Source organism: Mobula hypostoma, chromosome 24 (genome assembly GCF_963921235.1).
Source record: "Mobula hypostoma chromosome 24, sMobHyp1.1, whole genome shotgun sequence".
In the NCBI taxonomy this organism is placed as follows: Eukaryota; Metazoa; Chordata; class Chondrichthyes; order Myliobatiformes; family Myliobatidae; genus Mobula; species Mobula hypostoma.
The window spans coordinates 6,345,576-6,365,115 of record NC_086120.1 but is presented as its reverse complement, the minus strand read 5'-3'; the positions used below and the strand labels follow the sequence as shown (position 1 = coordinate 6,365,115).

Sequence of the window (19,540 nt, the reverse complement as noted above, 5' to 3'; positions counted from 1 at the left end):
CCTTACTGAAGTGCATGACCTGGCTCTTTCTCACAATAAATACAATTTCCCCTGTCTTTGATTATTCATTCATCCTATATACGTCCTCCTGCACAGCTCAACCATTCTCATTGCAATATGTGCTCTCACCTATTTTAGTGTCACCAGAAAATTGAATACTTTGCATTCTGCCCTCTTCTCCAGGGTCATTAATATAAACAGTAAATAATCAAGGGCTAAGATTCTTGGCAGTCATTAGGCTATCACAGTTATATGATTGATACTAGAAATTCAGAACTATCAGCAAGAGACAACTGAAATCCCAACTCCCAAACTCTCATTCATTTTTTCAAGGTTCAGGTTCCCACACTCACTTTAAACTTACTTGATTCATTGGGAAATACAGTTTAAATTTATATAGTAATAAACTGAAGTTAAAAAGGTGTGTGTAATAATACCATCTGTATTATGAGTTATGGAATACGAATGGAGAACACCATCCAATAGATCGGAAAAAAGGTAAATCGGCAGCGTCTCGGGGATTGCCGGATTATCGGAGTTTTGTTTAGTCGGACTGCCTTTCCCAGTTAAAGGAGAACCTCACTGAAATGGCATAGAAGTTATTGTCTCCCTCGGGACGAAAGCCATCTCTTTCCTTGGACTCCCCGTCCAACAAACAAGCGGAAGTATCTGGCGGGAAACTTAAAGGCATATTTAAAAAATGCTGAACTGAGCATGCTCAATAACGGGAGTGGGGGTCGCTCACTCCCGAAGCACCTTAGGAAAAAAATCAAAAGCGGAACTCATCCAAAGCCCAGCACCGTGCCGCTGGAACCGCCGGCTGTGTGCCGACCCGACCCGGCCTGACAGCGACCGCCGCGCCAGCACGCCAAGCCGTTACCTTCGCCGCGCTTTGTTCCGCCATGTTGCGTTCCCGTCTCCTCCCCGAGCCCCGCGCTCCTCGCTCCTCGCCGCTCGCCGCTCAGTGAGCTGAGCCCCGCGCAGAATCACTCCGCCCCGGCCCGGCCCGGGAACCAATCAGGCGGAGGCGATCCGTCAGCGCCGGCGGACTGGCGGACGGGCGGACGTTAAAGGAGAACCGCCGGCCGGCCCGGTCCGACCCGACCCGGCGCGCCGCTGCCTCCCCGGCTCCGGGTAGTGTGGTACGCCGGACGCCGTTCCTTCAGCGGCTGAACATCCGCATACATGTTCATTTAATCTTTTGTATTGCCTTGTTTAAAATGAACCCGTGAGGTAGCGGGTTGACTGACAGTTCAGGGGCGTTCAGTTAAGGTTGCCTCCTCTCCGCAGCCGGTCATCCAAGAGCAAAGTACTGGAAATCTGCAGTAGCACACGGAAAATGCCGATGCCTCTAGACGGTGAATGAATGACTTGTACTGTGAATGCCCACAAGAAAATGAGTCAGGGTCTCGTGACATATATGCACTTGACATAAATTGACTTTGAAAATACATCTGACGGGTAGGGTGGGTGGAGAGAGAAGCCTTGTTTTAACCTTGCATCTCACTCCACAGATACTGCCTGACCTAAGTGCTTCCTGCATGTTTCATTTTGTTTTAAACTTCAGATTTCCATCATCTGCATTGCTGTCACTTTCCCTTTTTTGAAGGTAAAATGGATCCAATTCTCTTTTCAAAACCTATATTCTCCATTCCACTATTACATAGTGTGCCATCATTTTAGGCAAAGAGTTAAGGAAGATTGGACTAAAACTGCTTTTGGCATCATTGTTTTCCAGCTTTCTCTTTCTTTTCAGCGTTTTGCAGGGACCATTCCTTGATTCCTGATTCCCTGGTCCATTTCTTCTCTGCCCCTTAACATGGCACTTTACCATTTAACTGCAGGTGATTCATTCTTGCCTTTTCACCTTTTCTTTTCCAGCTATCCAGGAACCCAGTCTGTCCAGGTGAAGTACATGATTCACTTACACTTCTTCCAGACTAATGTACTGCATTTGATGTTCACATTGTGGTTTCTTGTGCGTACATTCAAGAAATCAAATTGGGTGAACACTTTCTGGAACACCTTTGTTCAGTCTGCAGGGTGATTCTGAGCTTGTGCTGTTTGTGACTTTAATTCTCCATCTTGACCCCACTGTGGCCTGAGAATGTCAAAATCAGGCCTAACACATGTTGCATTCATGTGACCCAGGTCTGTACAAAAAAACCAGGTATGACTTGCAGAGGGCTATTTCAAGAGCCAAGGAACACAATTCTGAACGAGGTTGCAGGCAACATCAACTCTGGCAGGGTTTACAGTCTATCACCTCCTACAAAGCAAAACTCAAATGCTTCATTCCCAGAAAAGCTCAATGCCTTTATGCTCGCTTTGAAAGGGAGAATAAAACTACAGTTATGAGGATCCTGCAGCACCCAGTGACTTCTGACCTCTGTCTCAGAGCCCGACGTCAGGCTGATACAAAAATGTTTGGGAACCCCTGTTCTAGACTCTTCTGCTATTTCCAATAACCAGTCTTGCATCAGTTCATGTCCTGGAGATTGCATTTCATTCCTAAATAAACTTCCCACACACATATCTTTTGTTGTTCATGTTTTTATCACTGTCTTGCATACTTGGAATATGGTCAACAGTTTTGGGCCTCTTATCTAAGAAAGGATATGCTGTTATTGGATTGAATTGGAGACAAAGGTGCACAATACAGTACATATAACTCACCCACATGATATAAAAAGAAAAGGCTCCCAACCTTTTCTATGCCATGGGAATAACAACATTAAGCAAGTGGTCCTTGGATCCCAGGTTGGGAACCCCTGACATAAAGTAACATTACCACGTATAAAATTACAATAACATGCATTTACAATGCGAGCTAATAGGTAAACAGTATAACACTACAGGTGCTTCATAAGTGAAGAGACCTAAGTGGTGGAAGGGAGTTCAGTAGTCTTACTGCCCAGGGGAAGCTGTTTTCCATCCTTACAGTTGTTGTCCTAATGCTATGGAACCGCCTGCCTGATAGTAGTAGGCCAAAGAGACTGTTGGATGTATGGAAGAGATCATTGACAATGCTAAAGGCTTCTGATAAATATTTCTGATGGGTGGAAGTGAGACCCTAGTGACCCTCTCAAGCAGTACTCACTATCCTTTGCAGGGACTTGCGGTCAGATGCCTTGCAATTCCCATAGAAGACAATAAAGCAGCTGGTCAGGGCACTCAGTGGTGCTTCTATAAAAAAATGATTAAAATGGTTCGGTGGGGGGGGGGGAAGGGAGCCTCACTCATTTCAATTTCCTCAGGAAGTGCAGACGCAGTTGTGCATTGTACCAAAGAGGTGTTGTTGAGGGACCAGGTAAGATAGTCAGCTATGTGCATTCCCAGAAACCTGGTGCTCCTATTTCTCTCCATGGAGGAGCTGAGTATGTGCAGGGAGGAGTGGTCAGACTAAAGTCCACGATAATTTTTTTGGTCTTGTCCAGATTGAGAGTCAAGTTGTTATGTTCACACCATTCTACCACTTGTCTCTATGCTGTCTCATGGTCGTTGTTGATGAGGCCACCACTGTTGTGACAGTGAACTTGATTTGGTTTGAACCGTAATTCCTTCCAGGCTTGGCAAAAAGCTCAGAGACCTCGGCTTTCACCCTGCCTTGTGCAGCTGGATCCTGGACTTCCTGTCTGATCACCGGTAGGTGGTAAGAGTGGGCTCCCTCACTTCTGCCCCTCTGACCCTCAACACAGATGCCCCTCAGGGCTCTGTCCTAAGCCGACTCCTTTACTTTCTGTATACCCACGACTGTGTCGCCACTCACGGCTCCAATCGGCTAATTAAATTTGCTGATGATACTATATTGATTGACCTTACCTCAAATAATAACAAGGCAGCCTACAGAGAAGAAATCATCACCCTGACACAGTGGTGTCAAGAAAACAACCTCTCCCTCAATGTCACAAAAACAAAGGAGCTGGTTGTAGACTACAGGGGGAATGGAGACAGGCTGACTCCTATTGACATCTATGGATCTGGGGTTGAAAGGGTGAACAGCTTTAAATTCCTCGGCATACACACTACCGAGGAACTCATGTGGTCTGTGCATACCAGTGTGTGGTGAAAAAAGCACAACAGCGCCTCTTTCACCTCAGACGGCTGAAGAAGTTTGGCATGAGTCCGCAAATGTAAGGACCTTCTACAGGGGCACAATTGAGAGCATCTTGACTGACTGAATCACTGGCTGGTATGGGAACTATACTTCTCTCAATTGCAGGACTCTGCAGAGAGTGGTGCAGACAGCTCAGCACATCTGTAGACGTGAACTTCCCACTATTCAGGACATTTACAGAGACAGGTACTTAAAAAGGGCCCAAAGGATCTGCAACTGGATCTTCAACTTCCTCACAGACAGGACCCAGGCTGTAAAAATAGTGGACAAGCTCTCCTCTACAATCACTCTGAGCACCAGTGTCCCACAAGGCTGTGTACTCAGCCCCCTGCTGTACTCACTGTACACCCATGATTGTGTAGCCAAGTTTCCATCAAACTTAATATATAAGTTTGCTGATGACACCACAATTGCAGGCCGTATCTCGGGTAATGATGAGTTTGAGTACAGAGAGGAAATTAAGAACTTGGTGGCATGGTGCGAAGACAATAAGCTATCCCTCAACGTCAGCAAGACGAAGGAATTGGTTGTTGACTTCAGAAGGAGTAGCGGACCGCACGACCCAATTTACATCGGTGGTGCACAAGTGGAACAGGTCAAAAGCTTTAAGTTCCTCGGGGTCAATATCACAAATGACCTGACTTGGACCAACCAAGCAGAGTTCACTGCCAAGAAGGCCCACCAGCGCCTTTACTTCCTGAGAAAACTAAAGAAATTTGGCCTGTCCCCTAAAACCCTCACTAGTTTTTATAGATGCACTGTAGAAAGCATTCTTCTAGGGTGCATCACGACCTGATATGGAAGTTGTCCTGTCCAAGACCGGAAGAAGCTGCAGAAGATTATGAACATAGCGCAGCACATCACACAAATCAATCTTCCGTCCTTGGACTCACTTTACACCGCACGCTGTCAGAGCAGTGCTGCCAGGATAATCAAGGACACGACCCACCCACCCAACACGCTTTTCATCCCTCTTCCCTCCGGGAGAAGGCTCAGGAGCTTGAAGACTCGTATGGCCACATTTGGGAACAGCTTCTTTCCAACTGTGATAAGACTGCTGAACGGATCCTGACCCGGATCTGGGCCGTACCCTCCAAATATCTGGACCTGCCTCTCGCTTTTTTTGCACTACCTTACTTACCATTTTCTATTTTCTATTTATGATTTATAATTTAAATTTTTAATATTTTCTATCGATTTGTACTCCAGGGAGCGGGAAGCGCAGAATCAAATATCGCTGTGATGATAGCACGTTCTAGCATCAATTGTTTGGCGACAATAAAGTATAAAGTAAAGTAACGGATTATTGGGAGCCCAAGTCAACCCAAGCACAGACTGTTTCAGCTGCGACCATCTGGAAAACAGTACCACAGCATAAAAGCCAGGACCAACAGGCTCTGTGACAGCTTCTACCACCAGGCCATCAGACTGATTCATTCATGCTAATACAATTGTATTTCTATGCTATATTCAATGCCCTGTTGTACATACTATTTATTACAAATTACTATAAATTGCACATTTAGACAGAGATGTAACATAAAGATATTTACTCCTCATGTATGTGAACTCCTCATGTATGTGAAGGATGTAAAAAATAAAGTCAATTCAATTCAATCCAGCAGTGCAGAAATGTGTCAGCAGCAGGCTGGGCAAGTAGCCCTGGGAAGCACTAATGCTTAGCATGATGGAGCAAGAGATGTTTCTGCCAACATGGACTGCTTATGGCCTTTCTGTGAAGACCAGGATCCAGTTACATAGAGCGGTGTTGAGACCCAACAAGGACAATTTGCCCATCAGCTTCTGAGGGATGATCTATTAAACATTGAGCTGAAGTCAATAAAAAGCATCCTGGCATATGAGGCATTATGTTTCGGCGGGACAAGATGGAATTGAGTGCAAAGGCTATGGTATCAACAGTGGACCGATTTGAGCGATAACCGAACCGGAAAGGATCCAATGTAGCAGGGAGTTTTGATGTGATCCATAACCAGATGCTCAAAGAACTTCATTATTGAGGTCAGTGCCATTGGATGGTATTCATTGAGGCAGGTCACTGTCACCCTCTTGGGCACAGGGATAATGTTGGCCTGAGGGGACAGTGGACTGTTCCAGACAGATGGTGAAGATGTCTGTTAGAACCTCAGCACCTGACCAGTCAAGTTATCAGGCCCTGCAGCTTTACATGTGTTGACCCTGGCTAGGGTCTTCCTCACATTAGCTGTGGCCAGACAGAGTGCCTGCTCCTTGGGGGGAAGGGGGGGCTTTCCTCACCAGCACATCCTTCCATGCATCAAACTGAGTGTAAAAGACATTCAGTCTTTCAGGAACAGAAATGTCACTGTTGTTGACGCACAGCGTGGATTTGTCGACCACTATGGCCTGAATGCCCTGCCAAATGCACCTCATGTCTCTGGCTGTATGAAATGGCTGAATATTCTCTGTGAATAATCCTGTTTTGCTTTCCTGATGGCACAGGAAAGCACAGCTCTTGCTGACCTGAGAGCTGTCTTATCCTCCAATCTGAAGGCGGCATCCCCATTTCTCAGCTATGCTCGGACCTCTGCTGTCAGCCATGGCTTCTGATTTGCCCTCACACAGATGTGTTTAATAATGGTGACATCCTCAATGAACTTCTCTATGTAGCCAGTCACAGATCTTGCATATTCATTGATATTAGTGTGACAGTTGTAGGTAGCTGTCTCCTTGAACACATTCCAGTCCACGTTTTCAAAACAGTCCTGTAATGCTGAAGTTGCTCCTTCTGGCCAGGCCTTATCTTCCTTTGAACTGGTTTGACAGTTTAATCAGTGGTCCCCAAACTGGAATTAGCATAATAGGTAAGTGGTCAGGGAATCCAAAGTGAAGATGGGGTGCAGCTTTGTATTGCCTAGGGATGTCGGTATAAACCAGGTCTAATGTGTTCTCACCTCTGGGAGCAATGTCAATATGCTGATAGGATTTAGGCAAGACTGTTTTTAAGTTAGCATGGTTGAAGTTGCCAGCAACAATAAAGAAACCATTGTTTGTAAATCACTGATGGTGCCATAGAAGTCATGCTATACTTCACCAGCATTATTAGCAGTGGGGTGGGGTGTATACAGCCACAATCACAATAGCAGTGAGCTTCCTCAGTAATCAGAGGGGCCTGCACTTCACTATTAAGAACTCCACATCGGTGAACAGTGGGTTATCACTACTGAAACGTTCACACACCAGTTCTTATTAATGCAGACACATATACCTCCACCGCAGGTCTTAACAGAGATCGTGGGAATTCTGTTGGCCCGAAAAGAGATGAAACCCGCTAGCTGGATGGCTGCTTCAGCCATGTTTCCATCAGAATGAATGCACGCTGATTCCGTCTCAGACACGGGTAATCTAGTTTATTTTCTAGCAATCAAATGTTTGAAAGCAGAATTGATGGGAGAGCTGGTCTGAATGGTTTCACCTTTAGTCTTGCACGAATACCAGCGTGCTTTCCTCTCATTTGTTCCCTTGCGCATGGCTTCGGACAGCATATCCCTGGGTGGCTGTAGCAGGTGACAACGTAGTGCACAATAAGCTCTGCTGCTGAGCCTATTTGCTTCCCAATCACTCACTAGTGAGGTAGACTTGCAGTACTTGGTGTCCTTATATCCAGCAATGTCTTGTGATCATAAGAAAGGTGTAAAGGATGAACAATTACACCATTTGCTGGAGCTGAAATAGTCACTACAACTGGACACACTGCCATCTTGATTGAATCAACTTCAGTTTGTTTCAGAAACACTTTTACAACCTGTAATGTTAATTCAGTTTTTCTTATCCTACAGAGGTTGCCTGATCTATGGTCTGTTTCCAGCTTTCTGTTTTATTTCAAATTCCTGGCATCAGCATTGTTCTGTATCTCAGCTCCAACATGGCTTCTTTTCTTTCCCTGTTTCCATCCATCTTCTGTTTGCATATTATTTACACAGATCAGTGTGATTAATAACCTTTATCCAGTATCACCAATTGGTCTTTTTTTTATCTCCTGCCTGTTACTGACATAACTCCGCCATAGATGGTCTGAAGCCTGGCTGCGAAAGGAGGAAGGTTGGGCATGGGGCTCGCAGCCCATCCCCTTAAAAACACAGTGCTACAGAAATGCCAAATGAAGCTCCAAAGCCCTCATCCCTGGGAGATGAAGGATACACCAAGAAGATAGGCTAAACCTGAAGACAACATGAAGGAGTGGCCCAGGACGGAGGGCTCTGGCGAGCTACTGCCGGCTTAAGTAAGTATCACTGACATTCCTTTACTCTATTTGCAGGTCTCTCTTTGCAAATTGAATAGGTTAGATCTCTAGCTTTTCTCAAATCTGATATAAACCTATTATATGATATTTTACCTCTTCCTACAGAAGCTACCTAAGTAGCCTACAAGCTTTTTCTGTTTTGTTTTAGAGTTCTAAAATCTATAGTTCATTGTTCTTTAATTTTATTTTTCTGTTATATATGGGAAATCTTTCATGACATATATCTCATTCTCTCACTCAAGAGAACAGAGTCCTCTCCAGCCTACGTCTCTTTTACGTAGCCATACTGATTCGGTTTCTGTTTTGCTTCCATGGGAAAAGTGTCTTTTAAGACTGGTCAACACAAGACATTCTGCAGATGCTGGAAATCCAGAACAGCACACCCAAAATGCTGGGAGAACTCAGCAGGTGAGGCAGATGTCTTAATGAAGGGTTTTGGTCTGAATTTTCGACTGCCTGACCTGCCGAGTTCCTCTAGCATTTTGTGTGTTTTGTTTGAAGTTTCTTTGCGGTGCAAAAAATTGATGACAGTGGTAATAAAACCGAATGATCCCATGGAGACTTATACTCATGACAACTTAATGTACCTTTGACTGAAACTCATACCAATCGGTTGCATGCTAGCCGCCAACTGATTTTACAAAGTAACACATACAAATTGCTGGAGGAACGCAGCAGGTCAGGCAGCATCTAAGGAAAGGAATAAACAGTCAACGTTTCAGACTGAGACCCTTCATCAGGACTTGGTGCTAAACCTGGTGTTATTGCTACACACAATGTTTTAGTCTGTCAAAGGAGAAATCTAGGTGCTAGGGAAGGAATTTCCAATAGAAACAATAATAAGATGTATAATTTTAAAATAGAGCTTGAAACAATTCAGATGTCTTGATGTAATTAGCCCGATGGACTGCGATGCAGATTTCACCTATAGATTACATTCAGCATAGAACAGTACAGTGCAGGAACAGACTCTTCATGTCACCATTGCTGAGCTGGCCATGATGCCAATCTAAACTAATCACACCTGCATGCACATGGTCTCTATCCATCCCCTCCCCAATTTCCTGCCTGTTCAAGTTCCTTCCACAACTGCACACAATACTCCAAATATTGACCAAAGTTTTATACTGCTTCAACATGACTTCCAAACTTTTTATATTCAACAGTTTGACTCTTTTCCATAGATGCTGCCTGGCCTGCTGAGTGCCTCCAGCATTTTGTGTGTTTTGCTTGGACTTCCAGCATCTGCAGATTTTCTCTTGTTTCTAATTGGACCTTCTTTACCAGACTCTTTTCATTCTGGCACTTTCAGGCAACAACGGACTTGCATGTCATCTTAAATTACTTGAGTGCAGCATCAGGAATTAACTGGCAGAAAATAAAAATTAGAGTAGAATGTATAACTTTGAAATGAGGATTCAATTACTTTGTTAATCTGATTCCATTATCTCAGCATCTGACCACACTACACCTTAAATCCTAATTTAATCTTGACTGTCCAGGAGGTTGTTTATATTGTTTTTTTTTTCTGTATTCATTTCAGTATATAATTCTATGATGTACTTACTTGAAAATTTCCAATATAAATTTGTCATGCTATATTTAACCTTCCTGTCATTGTACCATTATAATGCAAATATATTACATCAATCCCACCATCCTTTCTTGTCTGAACAAAGGAACATTATAACACAGATCAAGCCCTTTGGCTCACAGCATTGTTCCATTGTGCCGATCTTTTAACCTACTCTAAGGTCAATCTAAGCCTTCCTTCCTACATAGCCCTCAATTTTTCTATCATCCATCTGCCTATCTCAGAGTTTCTTAAATGTCGATAATGTATTTGCCTATGTCACCACCCCTGGCAGGGCATTCCATGGACCCACCACTCAGTAAAAAAAATGTTAATTCTGTCACTCCACTGTACTTTCCTCCAATCACTTTAAAATTATGCTGCCTCATATTAGCCATTTTCACCATTGGAAACACTCTCGATATCCACTTGATCTATGCCTATCATCTTGTACACCTCTATGAAGTCACCTCTCAACTTCTTTTTCTCGAAAGAGAAAACCCCTAGCTCGCTCAACCTATCCTTATGAAGAAATGCTCTCTAATCCAGGTAACATCCTGGCAAATCTACTCTGCACCCTCTGTAAAGCTTCCACATCCTTTCTAGAATGAGATTATCATAACTGAACATGATGTTCGAAGTGTGATCTAACCAGGTTTTTAAAGAACTGCAACTTCTTTGATTTCCTCACTTGCAATAGCACAGGTGCACCACAAGGCTGTGTGTTTAGCCCCCTGTTCTACTCACTTTACGACTGTTAGGCTAAGTACAGCTCCAATGTCATGTTTAAGTTTGCTGATGTCAGCACTGTTGGTCAAATCAAAGCTGGTGATGAATCAGCAAAGAGGGATATTTATTGAACTTTGAACATTAGCTCGTAGCTCTCGAGTTCAGAATGAAGATCAACAACCATACACCTTCTTAACGACCCTATCAACATGCACGCGAGTTTTGAGAGATCTATGGACGGGCACCCAAAGATCCCCTTTTGCCTCAACACTACTGAGACTTCTGCCATTAACTTTGTATTCTGTCTTCAAATTTGACTTTCCAAAGTGATTGACTTCACAACTTTCCAGGCTGAGTGCTATCCACCACTTCTTAGCCCAGCTCTATATCCAGTCAGTGTCCTGTTGGAGCCTACATCAACCCTCTACACCATCCACACCTAAACCAACCTAGTATCATCTGCATATTTACTAATCCCAGACATCTCACCTCTCCCGAAAGTTCCGGGAGACTCCCGCATATTGATACTGGCTCCCTGACGCCTGGAAATTAAATACAATATTCCGGAAATCGATTTTTTTGAGAAAGAGAGGGAGAGGGAGAATGAGCATCCTGATTGGTCTCTCTTCATGCTAAGAGTGGTCCCCAACCACCGGGCTGCGAGGAAACGATACGATTTGGCGATATGAAACGATATGAGTCAGCTGCACCTTTTCCTCATTCCCTGTCACACCCACTGTTGAACTTGAACGCACGTGAGGTCATTACGCAAGCGTCATCCATGTCAACTCCTTGAGCTTGCAAATGATGGCCGGCTGAAAAGTATGTTTGACATAACATCTCTGCTGGCATTCTGGATCAAAGTCAAGGTTGAATATCCAGAGATAGCTACGGAAGAACTGAAAATGTTGCTTACATTTCCAACATATCTCTGTGAAGCAGGATTTTCTGCAATGAATGCAACGAAAAATAAATTGTGGAATAGACTGGACATAAGGAACCTCCTTTGAGTATCGCTATCTCCCATCACCCCTCAATAGGAATGTGTTGTTGCAGGAAAACAAGCCCAGGGCTCCCACTGATTCAGCAATATTGGTGTGTTGCAATGATTTTATATGTTCATACGAGGAAAATATGCACTGTGTGTTTAATATCCAAACGTTACTTAAAATGTATGATGCTATTGACTTATAATTGACCTATCACTACATTCATGTGAGGAAAATATGCTCTGTGTTTAATATTAAATTCGTTAGATAAACCCTTTTAGAATCGAAATTGAGTGTATTAGCCACTTATAAGTGACTTATAGTTGACTTATCACCTATATTCCGGTCATGATTAACACACCCTGCCCCCCCCCCCCGGGGTCAGCCGGTCTATAAGAATATTGTCAATATTAATCCGGTCCGCGGTGCAAAAAAGGTTGGGGACCCCTGCCAAGTAGACCTATCAGTTTTCTCTGTGGGCGGGCTTTACAGTCGACCTCAAAAATAATGACAGTGTTGCTCGCTGCACTGTTTGCAACAGTGACTCTTCTATTGCCCATGGTGGGTTAAAATGTAAAAGACATGTTGAGGTGAGTTTAACAGGTGTCATTCGTTCATTAGCATAGCTAACATTATTTAAACTAGCTGGCTGGCTGCTAAGGAGCTATGCTATTGATGTCCTACGTGATGAGGCCAAACTCCCTGTAGACTTGCTTAAAGTTGTAATAGAATAAAAATGATAATATAAGTACATAGCTTAATGTCACATTTTCTGCATATACCCAACTTGTTTACAGATTAGACAAAATCACTAAACAAAGTATTACATACACCCTTGGAGGTCGACGGGGGGGGGTGGGTTGGGGGATATGGGGTTGCGGGGGGACGGGGATGCTACCTCTCTGAAATGGTGATGCTACCTCCCTGAAATGAGTTTTTGCAGGGTGGGATGTCTGTAATCCACCCTTACACATCCTTATCCATGTCATTTATAAAAATCACAAAGAACAGATCCCTGAGGAACACTATTAGTTACCGACTTTCAGCCTGATTTATGCTGTTCTCACAAACCTCAAGGTCCCTCTCACTGGTGAATACTAAAGCAAAGTATTCATTAAAGAACTCCCCTAACTCCTCCAACTCCAGGCATGTTTCCTCTTCTATCCCTGATCGGTCCTACTCTCAGTCTAGTCCTCCTCTTGTACTTCATTTAAGTGTAGTACACCTTGGGGTTTTCCTTAAACCTTTTTGCCAAGGCAGCCTTATGCCCCCTTCCAGCTTCCTCAAGTCCTTTTCGAAGTCCTTTCTGGCTGCCTTGTAACATTCCAGAACCTTAACTGAATCTTGCTTCCTAAACTTTAACCAAGTTTCCTCCTTATTCTTTCTTACAAAGAAACTCAGAATTCTAACCTTCTAATCTCTCTACCTTAGATAACTATCTTCCTTAAAAAATGTTTGGTGAAATAGAAAATTGCATTTAATTTGTGTTTCCTATTTTTTTGGAGATTTTCCATTTTATTGAAAATGGGTTTAAACTATTGGATCTGCACAACTCAGGCTACATCCACACTAGACCGGATAATTTTGAAAACGCCGGTTTCGAGTAAAAACGACAGGCGATTTTCAAAATATCTCTGTCCACATTAAAACGGATACTTGGGCGAATCTACTCCTACTGGGCATGCGCAAACACATCTACAGAGAACAAGCGAAGAGGAACCTGTATAATACTTAGTTTCCACGGCGGCGTTGTGCTATTTCCATTGGTCAAAAACTAGAGTACCAACAAGAGCAGCGAAAGAAAGTTTTCAACAATGTCTTTGAGGAATACAAAGAAAATCTCCGCTGGAAAAAGCAGACTGGACTTCTTCATTTAGACAGACAATGAAGTCGAGCTGTTTCTGCGAGTTACAAACGACTACAAAGTCAGCAAAGCAGTGGAGAACGTGGAGATGTTTAACTCCAAACAAGCTATTAACGTAGACAATAAAGTAAACAAAACACGCATGAAGCCGTCCTCTACCCAAGGTCAACAAGAGAGTGGAATCTTCTGCCGCCAGACCTGCGCAGTATTTCTGACATTAATATTTTTAAAGATAGACTCAATCAAATCAATTTAGGGGATCTAGTCAAAAAAGCTCACTTTACAATTTACTCTCACGCCGTTCACACCGACTGCACGATATAACAGCTGTCCGGCAGTGCCTGTGCAGTACCAAGTAGAAGCAGAAAAAGCATTGTTGTTGTGGTGTTGTCATGACAGTGTTTTTAAATATCTCCGTTTACCCCATCCACACTACAACGCACAACAATCGTTTTCAAATTTACACACTCTGGAGAGTGTTCTAGAAAAGCTCCGTTTTCAGGGGATGAAAATGCCGTTTCAATGTGTACGGAGGGTCAAAACAAAGAGAAAAAGCTTCGTTTTCAAAATCATCCGGCGTAGTGTGGACGTAGCCTCAGTTATTTCCAACAGAATTGAAAAGCCGTAACTCCCCACAAAGTGCGGTGGATGATCTACTAAAGAGTGTCTAATGGAGATGTATTCTATCATTGTTATTAATTGCTGCTGACTACTATGAAACAGTCAGAGGTCTGAGGACTCAAAGCCTGAACAATTATCTTTGGAATTACACCTCCTTTTGTATAACAGTATATCACTCAGCTTGAACAAGTAAATGGTTACATAATATTTAAACATTTGTACATCCCATTTGAGCAGTTGAGCTGTTAATTACCATATTTGCACCACATCCGTTTGATCTCTTTGCAAATACAACAAATTCACCTTCTGCCTGACTGCAGAAAAACATTTTTTCTTGTTTTGCATATGCAAGCCTATGCTATTCGTATGCCTATACTATTATGCAAAGTTCAGTCTGAATAGTGGGTCACCATCCTTGATGAACCCCACCAGATGACTGTCCATTATCAAAAGTAGCTGTACATATAATTAATTCAATTAAGAAAATCTTTTCCAACTCTCTCTTGTGTTACTCAAAGTTCATTATCCACTGATGTGTTATCCACATATTTACGAAATAGGCTCTAGGCTCTAGTAATATATCTATATATATGTACACATTCAGGAACCAATCATTCTATAAGTATGGTGATCAGTTTCCAGACTACTTCTGTCAAATGGCACTACAACGTGCAACAATCATTTTCAAATGTACACACTCTGGAGAGTGTTTTAGAAAAGCTCCATTTTACTAAAACACCGTCAAATACTGCTCCGTCAAATACTGTGTGCTATTTTAATATTTACATGGTAGCTCCTTGTGATTTCAAATCTTTTGCTGGTTGTAATTGGAAGTAGTTCGTTTACTAATATAATTTCTTTTAAGATATTTAAACCTTGTAGTAAGTTTATTAATGCATGTTAATGCTTTTAGAACATTATTTTCATAAACTACCAATAAGCAGGGGTTACTGAAGTCTGAAGTACCACACCACCAGGTTCAAGAACAGCTACTTCCCTTCAACTATTCAGCTTTTGAAACAACTTGCAAAACTCTATATTATTTTAACAACCCTAGGATCACTTTACACTAAAACAGACTTTGTCTTTTTTAGTTCTAACGGCATTTTTTTCTTGTAAAAATTGTATATAATTGTGGTGTTCTTGTGAATGTTGCTTATATAATGCCATGTACCTGTGATGATACTATAAGTAAGTTTTTCATTGCACCTGTGACTGTATGCACTTTTGCATATGACAATAGACCTGACTGAAATAATTATGTTTGTTTGGGAGTGTATTTAGTACAAGGGAGAGTACAAAGGAGATTTAGCACCAAGCTCTGAAATTAGCTGATTCTGTAGAATCACGGTAAAGAACATTTTAATCCGTGAGAAATGAACCGCCATGTTTTCATCATTTGCTTAAATCGTTAACTTTTCAAGTAAGCTGAATAACAATAAATAGCTGAATTACTTGTTTTAATTATAGTGGTGCTAGAAAGTTTGTGAACCCTATAGAATTTTCTCTAATTCTGCATAAATGAGACCTAAAATGTGATCAAATCTTCACACAAGTCCTAGAACTAGATAGATAACCCAATTAAATAAATAACACAAAAAATTATGCTTGTTCATTTATTGAGAAAAATGATCCAATATTACATTAATTTGTTGGAAAAAGTATGTGAACCTTTGCTTTCAGTAACTGTAACTGGTGTAAACCCCTTGTACACCAATAACTTCATAGAAACATAGAAAACCTACAGCACAATACAGTCCTTTCAGCCCACAAAGCTGTGCCAAACATGTCCTTACCTTAGAAATTACCTTAGAGTTACCCATGGCCCTCTATTTTTCTGAGCTCCATGTACCTGTCCAAGAGTCTCTAAAAGATCCTATCGTATCCGCCTCCACCAATGTCGCCAGCAGCCCACTCGACACACTCACAACTCTCTGTGTAAAAAACTTACCTTGACATCTCCTCTGTCCCTACTTCCAAGCACTTTAAAACTGTCACCTCTCATTTTAGCCATTTCAGCCCTGGGAAAAAGCCTCTGGCTATCCACACGATCAATGCCTCTCATCATCTTCTACACCTCTATCAGGTCACCTCTCATCCTCCGTCACTCCAAGGAAAAAGGCCAAGTTCACTCAAGCTATTCTCATAAGGTATGCTCCCCAATCCAGGCAACATTCTTCTAAATCTCCCCTGCACCCTTTCTATGATTTCCACATCCTTCCTATAGTGAGGCGACCAGAACTGAGCACAGTAACTCCAAGTGGGGTCTGACCAGGGTCCTATATAGCTTCAACATTACCTCTCGGCTCCTAAACTTAATCCCACGATTGATGATGGCCAATGCACCATATGCTTTCTTAACCACAGAGCCCACCTGCGCAGCAGCTTTGAGTGTCCTATGACCCCAAGATCCCTCTGATCCTCCACACTCCCAAGAATCTTACCATTAATGCCATATTCTGTCATTATATTTGACCTACCAAAATGAACCACTTCACACTTATTTGGGTTGAACTCCATCTGCCACTTCTCAGCCCAATTTTGCATCCTATCACTGTCCTGCTGTAACCTCTGACAGCCCTCCACACTATCCACAACACCTCCAACCTTTGTATCATCAGCAAATTTACTAACCCATCCCTCCACTTCTTCATCCAGGTCATTTATAAATATCACGAAGAGTAGGGGTTCCAGAACAGATCCCTGAGGCACACCACTGGTGACCGATCTCCATGCAGAATATGACCCGTCTACAACCACTCTTTGCCTTCTGTGGGCAAGCCAGTTCTGGATCCACAAAGCAATGTTTCCTTGGATCCCACGCCTCCTCACTTTCTCAATAAGCCTTGCATGGGGTACCTTGTCAAATGCCTTACTGACAACTTCAACCAAACGTTTCTGGTAACTGTTGATTAGCCCTGCACATCAGCTTGGAGGAATTTTAGGTCATTCCTCCTTACAAAACTGCTTCAACTCTGGGATGTTGGTGGGTTTCCTTGCATGAACTGCTTGCTTTAGGTCCTTCCACAACACTTCTATAGGATTAAAGTCAGGACTTTGAATTGGTCATTCCAAAACACGAATTTTCTTCTTTTTAAACCATTCAGCTGTTGATTTACTCTTAACTTCTGGATCATTTTCTTGTTGGATTATCCAACTTCTATTAAGCTTCAGGTGATGGATTGCTATCCTGATGCTCTCCTGCAAAATGTCTTGATACAATTTTGAAATGATTGTTTCCTCAACGATTGCAAATTGTCCAGGCCCTGAGGCAGTAAAGCAGCCCCAAACCATGATGTTCCTTCCATCATGCTTCACAGTTGGGATGAGGTTTTGGTGATGGTGTGCAGTGCCCTTTTCCCTCCAAACAGAGCAATGTGTATTTCTTCCAAAAAGTTCAACTATTGTCTCATCTGTCCACACATTGTCCCAGAAGTGTAGATCATCCAGGTGGTCTTTTGCAAACCTGGGACGTACAGCAATGTTTTTTTGGAGAGCAGTAGTTTCCTCCGTGGTGTCCTTCCATGAACACCATTCTTGTTCAGTGTTTTTTCTTATAGTGGACACATGAACAGAGACTTTAGCAAATCCTAGAGATTTTTGCAGGTTTTTTGCTGTTACCCTTGGGTTCTTTTTCACCTCATTCAGCATTGCATGTTGTGCTCTTAGTGTGATCTTTGCAGGATGTCCAGTCCTCAGGAAAGCAGCAACAGTACTGAGTTTCCTCTATTTATAGACAACTTCTCTTATGAACTGATGAACACTCAGGTTTTTAGAAATGTTGTTGTAGCCTTTTCTGGCATTTCTACAATTCTTCTTCTAAGGTACTTTGAAAGTTGTTTTGATCGAGGCATGGTGCACATAAACAGATCATTCTTGAGAAGAGCAGGCTCTGTCAGTAACCTGACTGTGTGTGTCTTTTTTACAGTGCAGTGCACCTCCACAACCCACACCTCCAATCTCATCTCATTGATTGGAACACCTGACTCCAAATAGCTTTTGTAGAAGGCATAACTACCCCAGAGGTTCACATACTTTTTCCAACAAATAAATGTAATATTGGATCATTTTTCTCAATAAATGAATGTAAAAGGATAATGTTCTTTGTGTTACTTAATTGGGTTCTCTTTACCTAGTTTTAGGACTTGTGTTAACATCTGATCACATTTTAGGTCATATGCAGAAATACAGAAAATTCTACAGGGTTCACAAACTTTCTAGCATCACTGTACATTTCAGAATTATAGTATCTATAGTTTAACACTTGAAGGCAGTTGCTTGAATGGCAGCAACTGTGGTATTCACAATTTACAAGTATTCTTAAGTAGCATTCAGTCTGAATTTTGTTCAGTTAAACGTTAGTTAAAATTGATATGAGAGAGAAATTTTAAAAGTTTCATTCATATAAGTTTACGTTGGTAATTTTAAAGCATACTAGGCTGGAAATAATGTAATTATTTGTGAATAGCATTAATAGTGTGATCTGTGTAGCCTGCAAAACCAAGTAGTACTGCAGTACTCACATAATATCACCATTTAGAGATTGCACAAAAATATCTTCAATGCTCATTTCAATGCCTTGTTGAAACTGCATCATTTCTAGCTGATTAGGAAACTCAAAGTATATTTTTACAGTACCTATTCATAGTAGCTGTCACTGCTTTTCACTTTTGACATGCAAAGGTTTGTTTCGTGATCAAAGCCACAGATTCTGAGTAATTTTTTCAAGCATCACCTTTTTTCAATATTTTGGTTCCATTGAGTGCATTCAAGAAGCACAAGGTACAAGTGGACTCCTAAATACAGCATATTTGGTCAAGTTCATGTGTGCAAACCTTAATCCCCAGGAGTACAGCAGGAGCCAGCTTCGCTTCCGTGTCATATATATCAAGCAATATACATATAATTCAGTAGTTGTGTTCATATGAAACCTTGCATTATAAAAATGTATTATAAAAACAGTTGTCAATGGGAAAAAGGGGATTAGGAGCTAAGGTTTTAGAATCATAATAACAAAGTTATTTCCCCAAAGGATTTTCAGTCATGATAAGTTTGTTATAATAAGTATGCTCCATTGTTTAATAAAGTACCTCTGCATCAGAGTGATTGCTTGTCAATTTTCAATGGCACCATTGGCAACCTAAATGAAAAATGTCTTCCACCATTTTTATTAATGATGCTGAATTTGCTATCAAACAGCAAAGGAGGTCTGAGGACTCAATGCCTGAACATTTATCTTTGGAGTTTCACCACCTTTTGTTTTTAGTAGAAAGATTCTCTATGCAATGTCATCTCAGGATTTAACCTCCCTACTTTAGGACTGAACTGACCAGGCTAGGTATCACAATCACTTCATTGCCTGTCTGGA

At 42.0% G+C, this 19,540-nt stretch overlaps 1 protein-coding gene across 4 annotated transcripts in view; it reads right to left on the bottom strand.

Annotated features, from left to right (window-relative positions):
- LOC134337375 (E3 SUMO-protein ligase PIAS4-like) overlaps positions 1-19,540 on the bottom strand; it is a 120,928-nt gene that overhangs the window by 57,649 nt on the left and 43,739 nt on the right. The window contains exon 1 of one of the 4 annotated variants that reach the window (XM_063032336.1): positions 881-1,294. The exons of the other annotated variants lie outside the window; for them this stretch is intronic. Within the exon in view, the coding sequence (XP_062888406.1) occupies positions 881-904 (24 nt within the window). The 5' untranslated portion in view covers positions 905-1,294. Of the gene's footprint in view, positions 1-880; positions 1,295-19,540 lie in introns of those variants that run through there. 4 annotated transcript variants of the gene reach the window in all.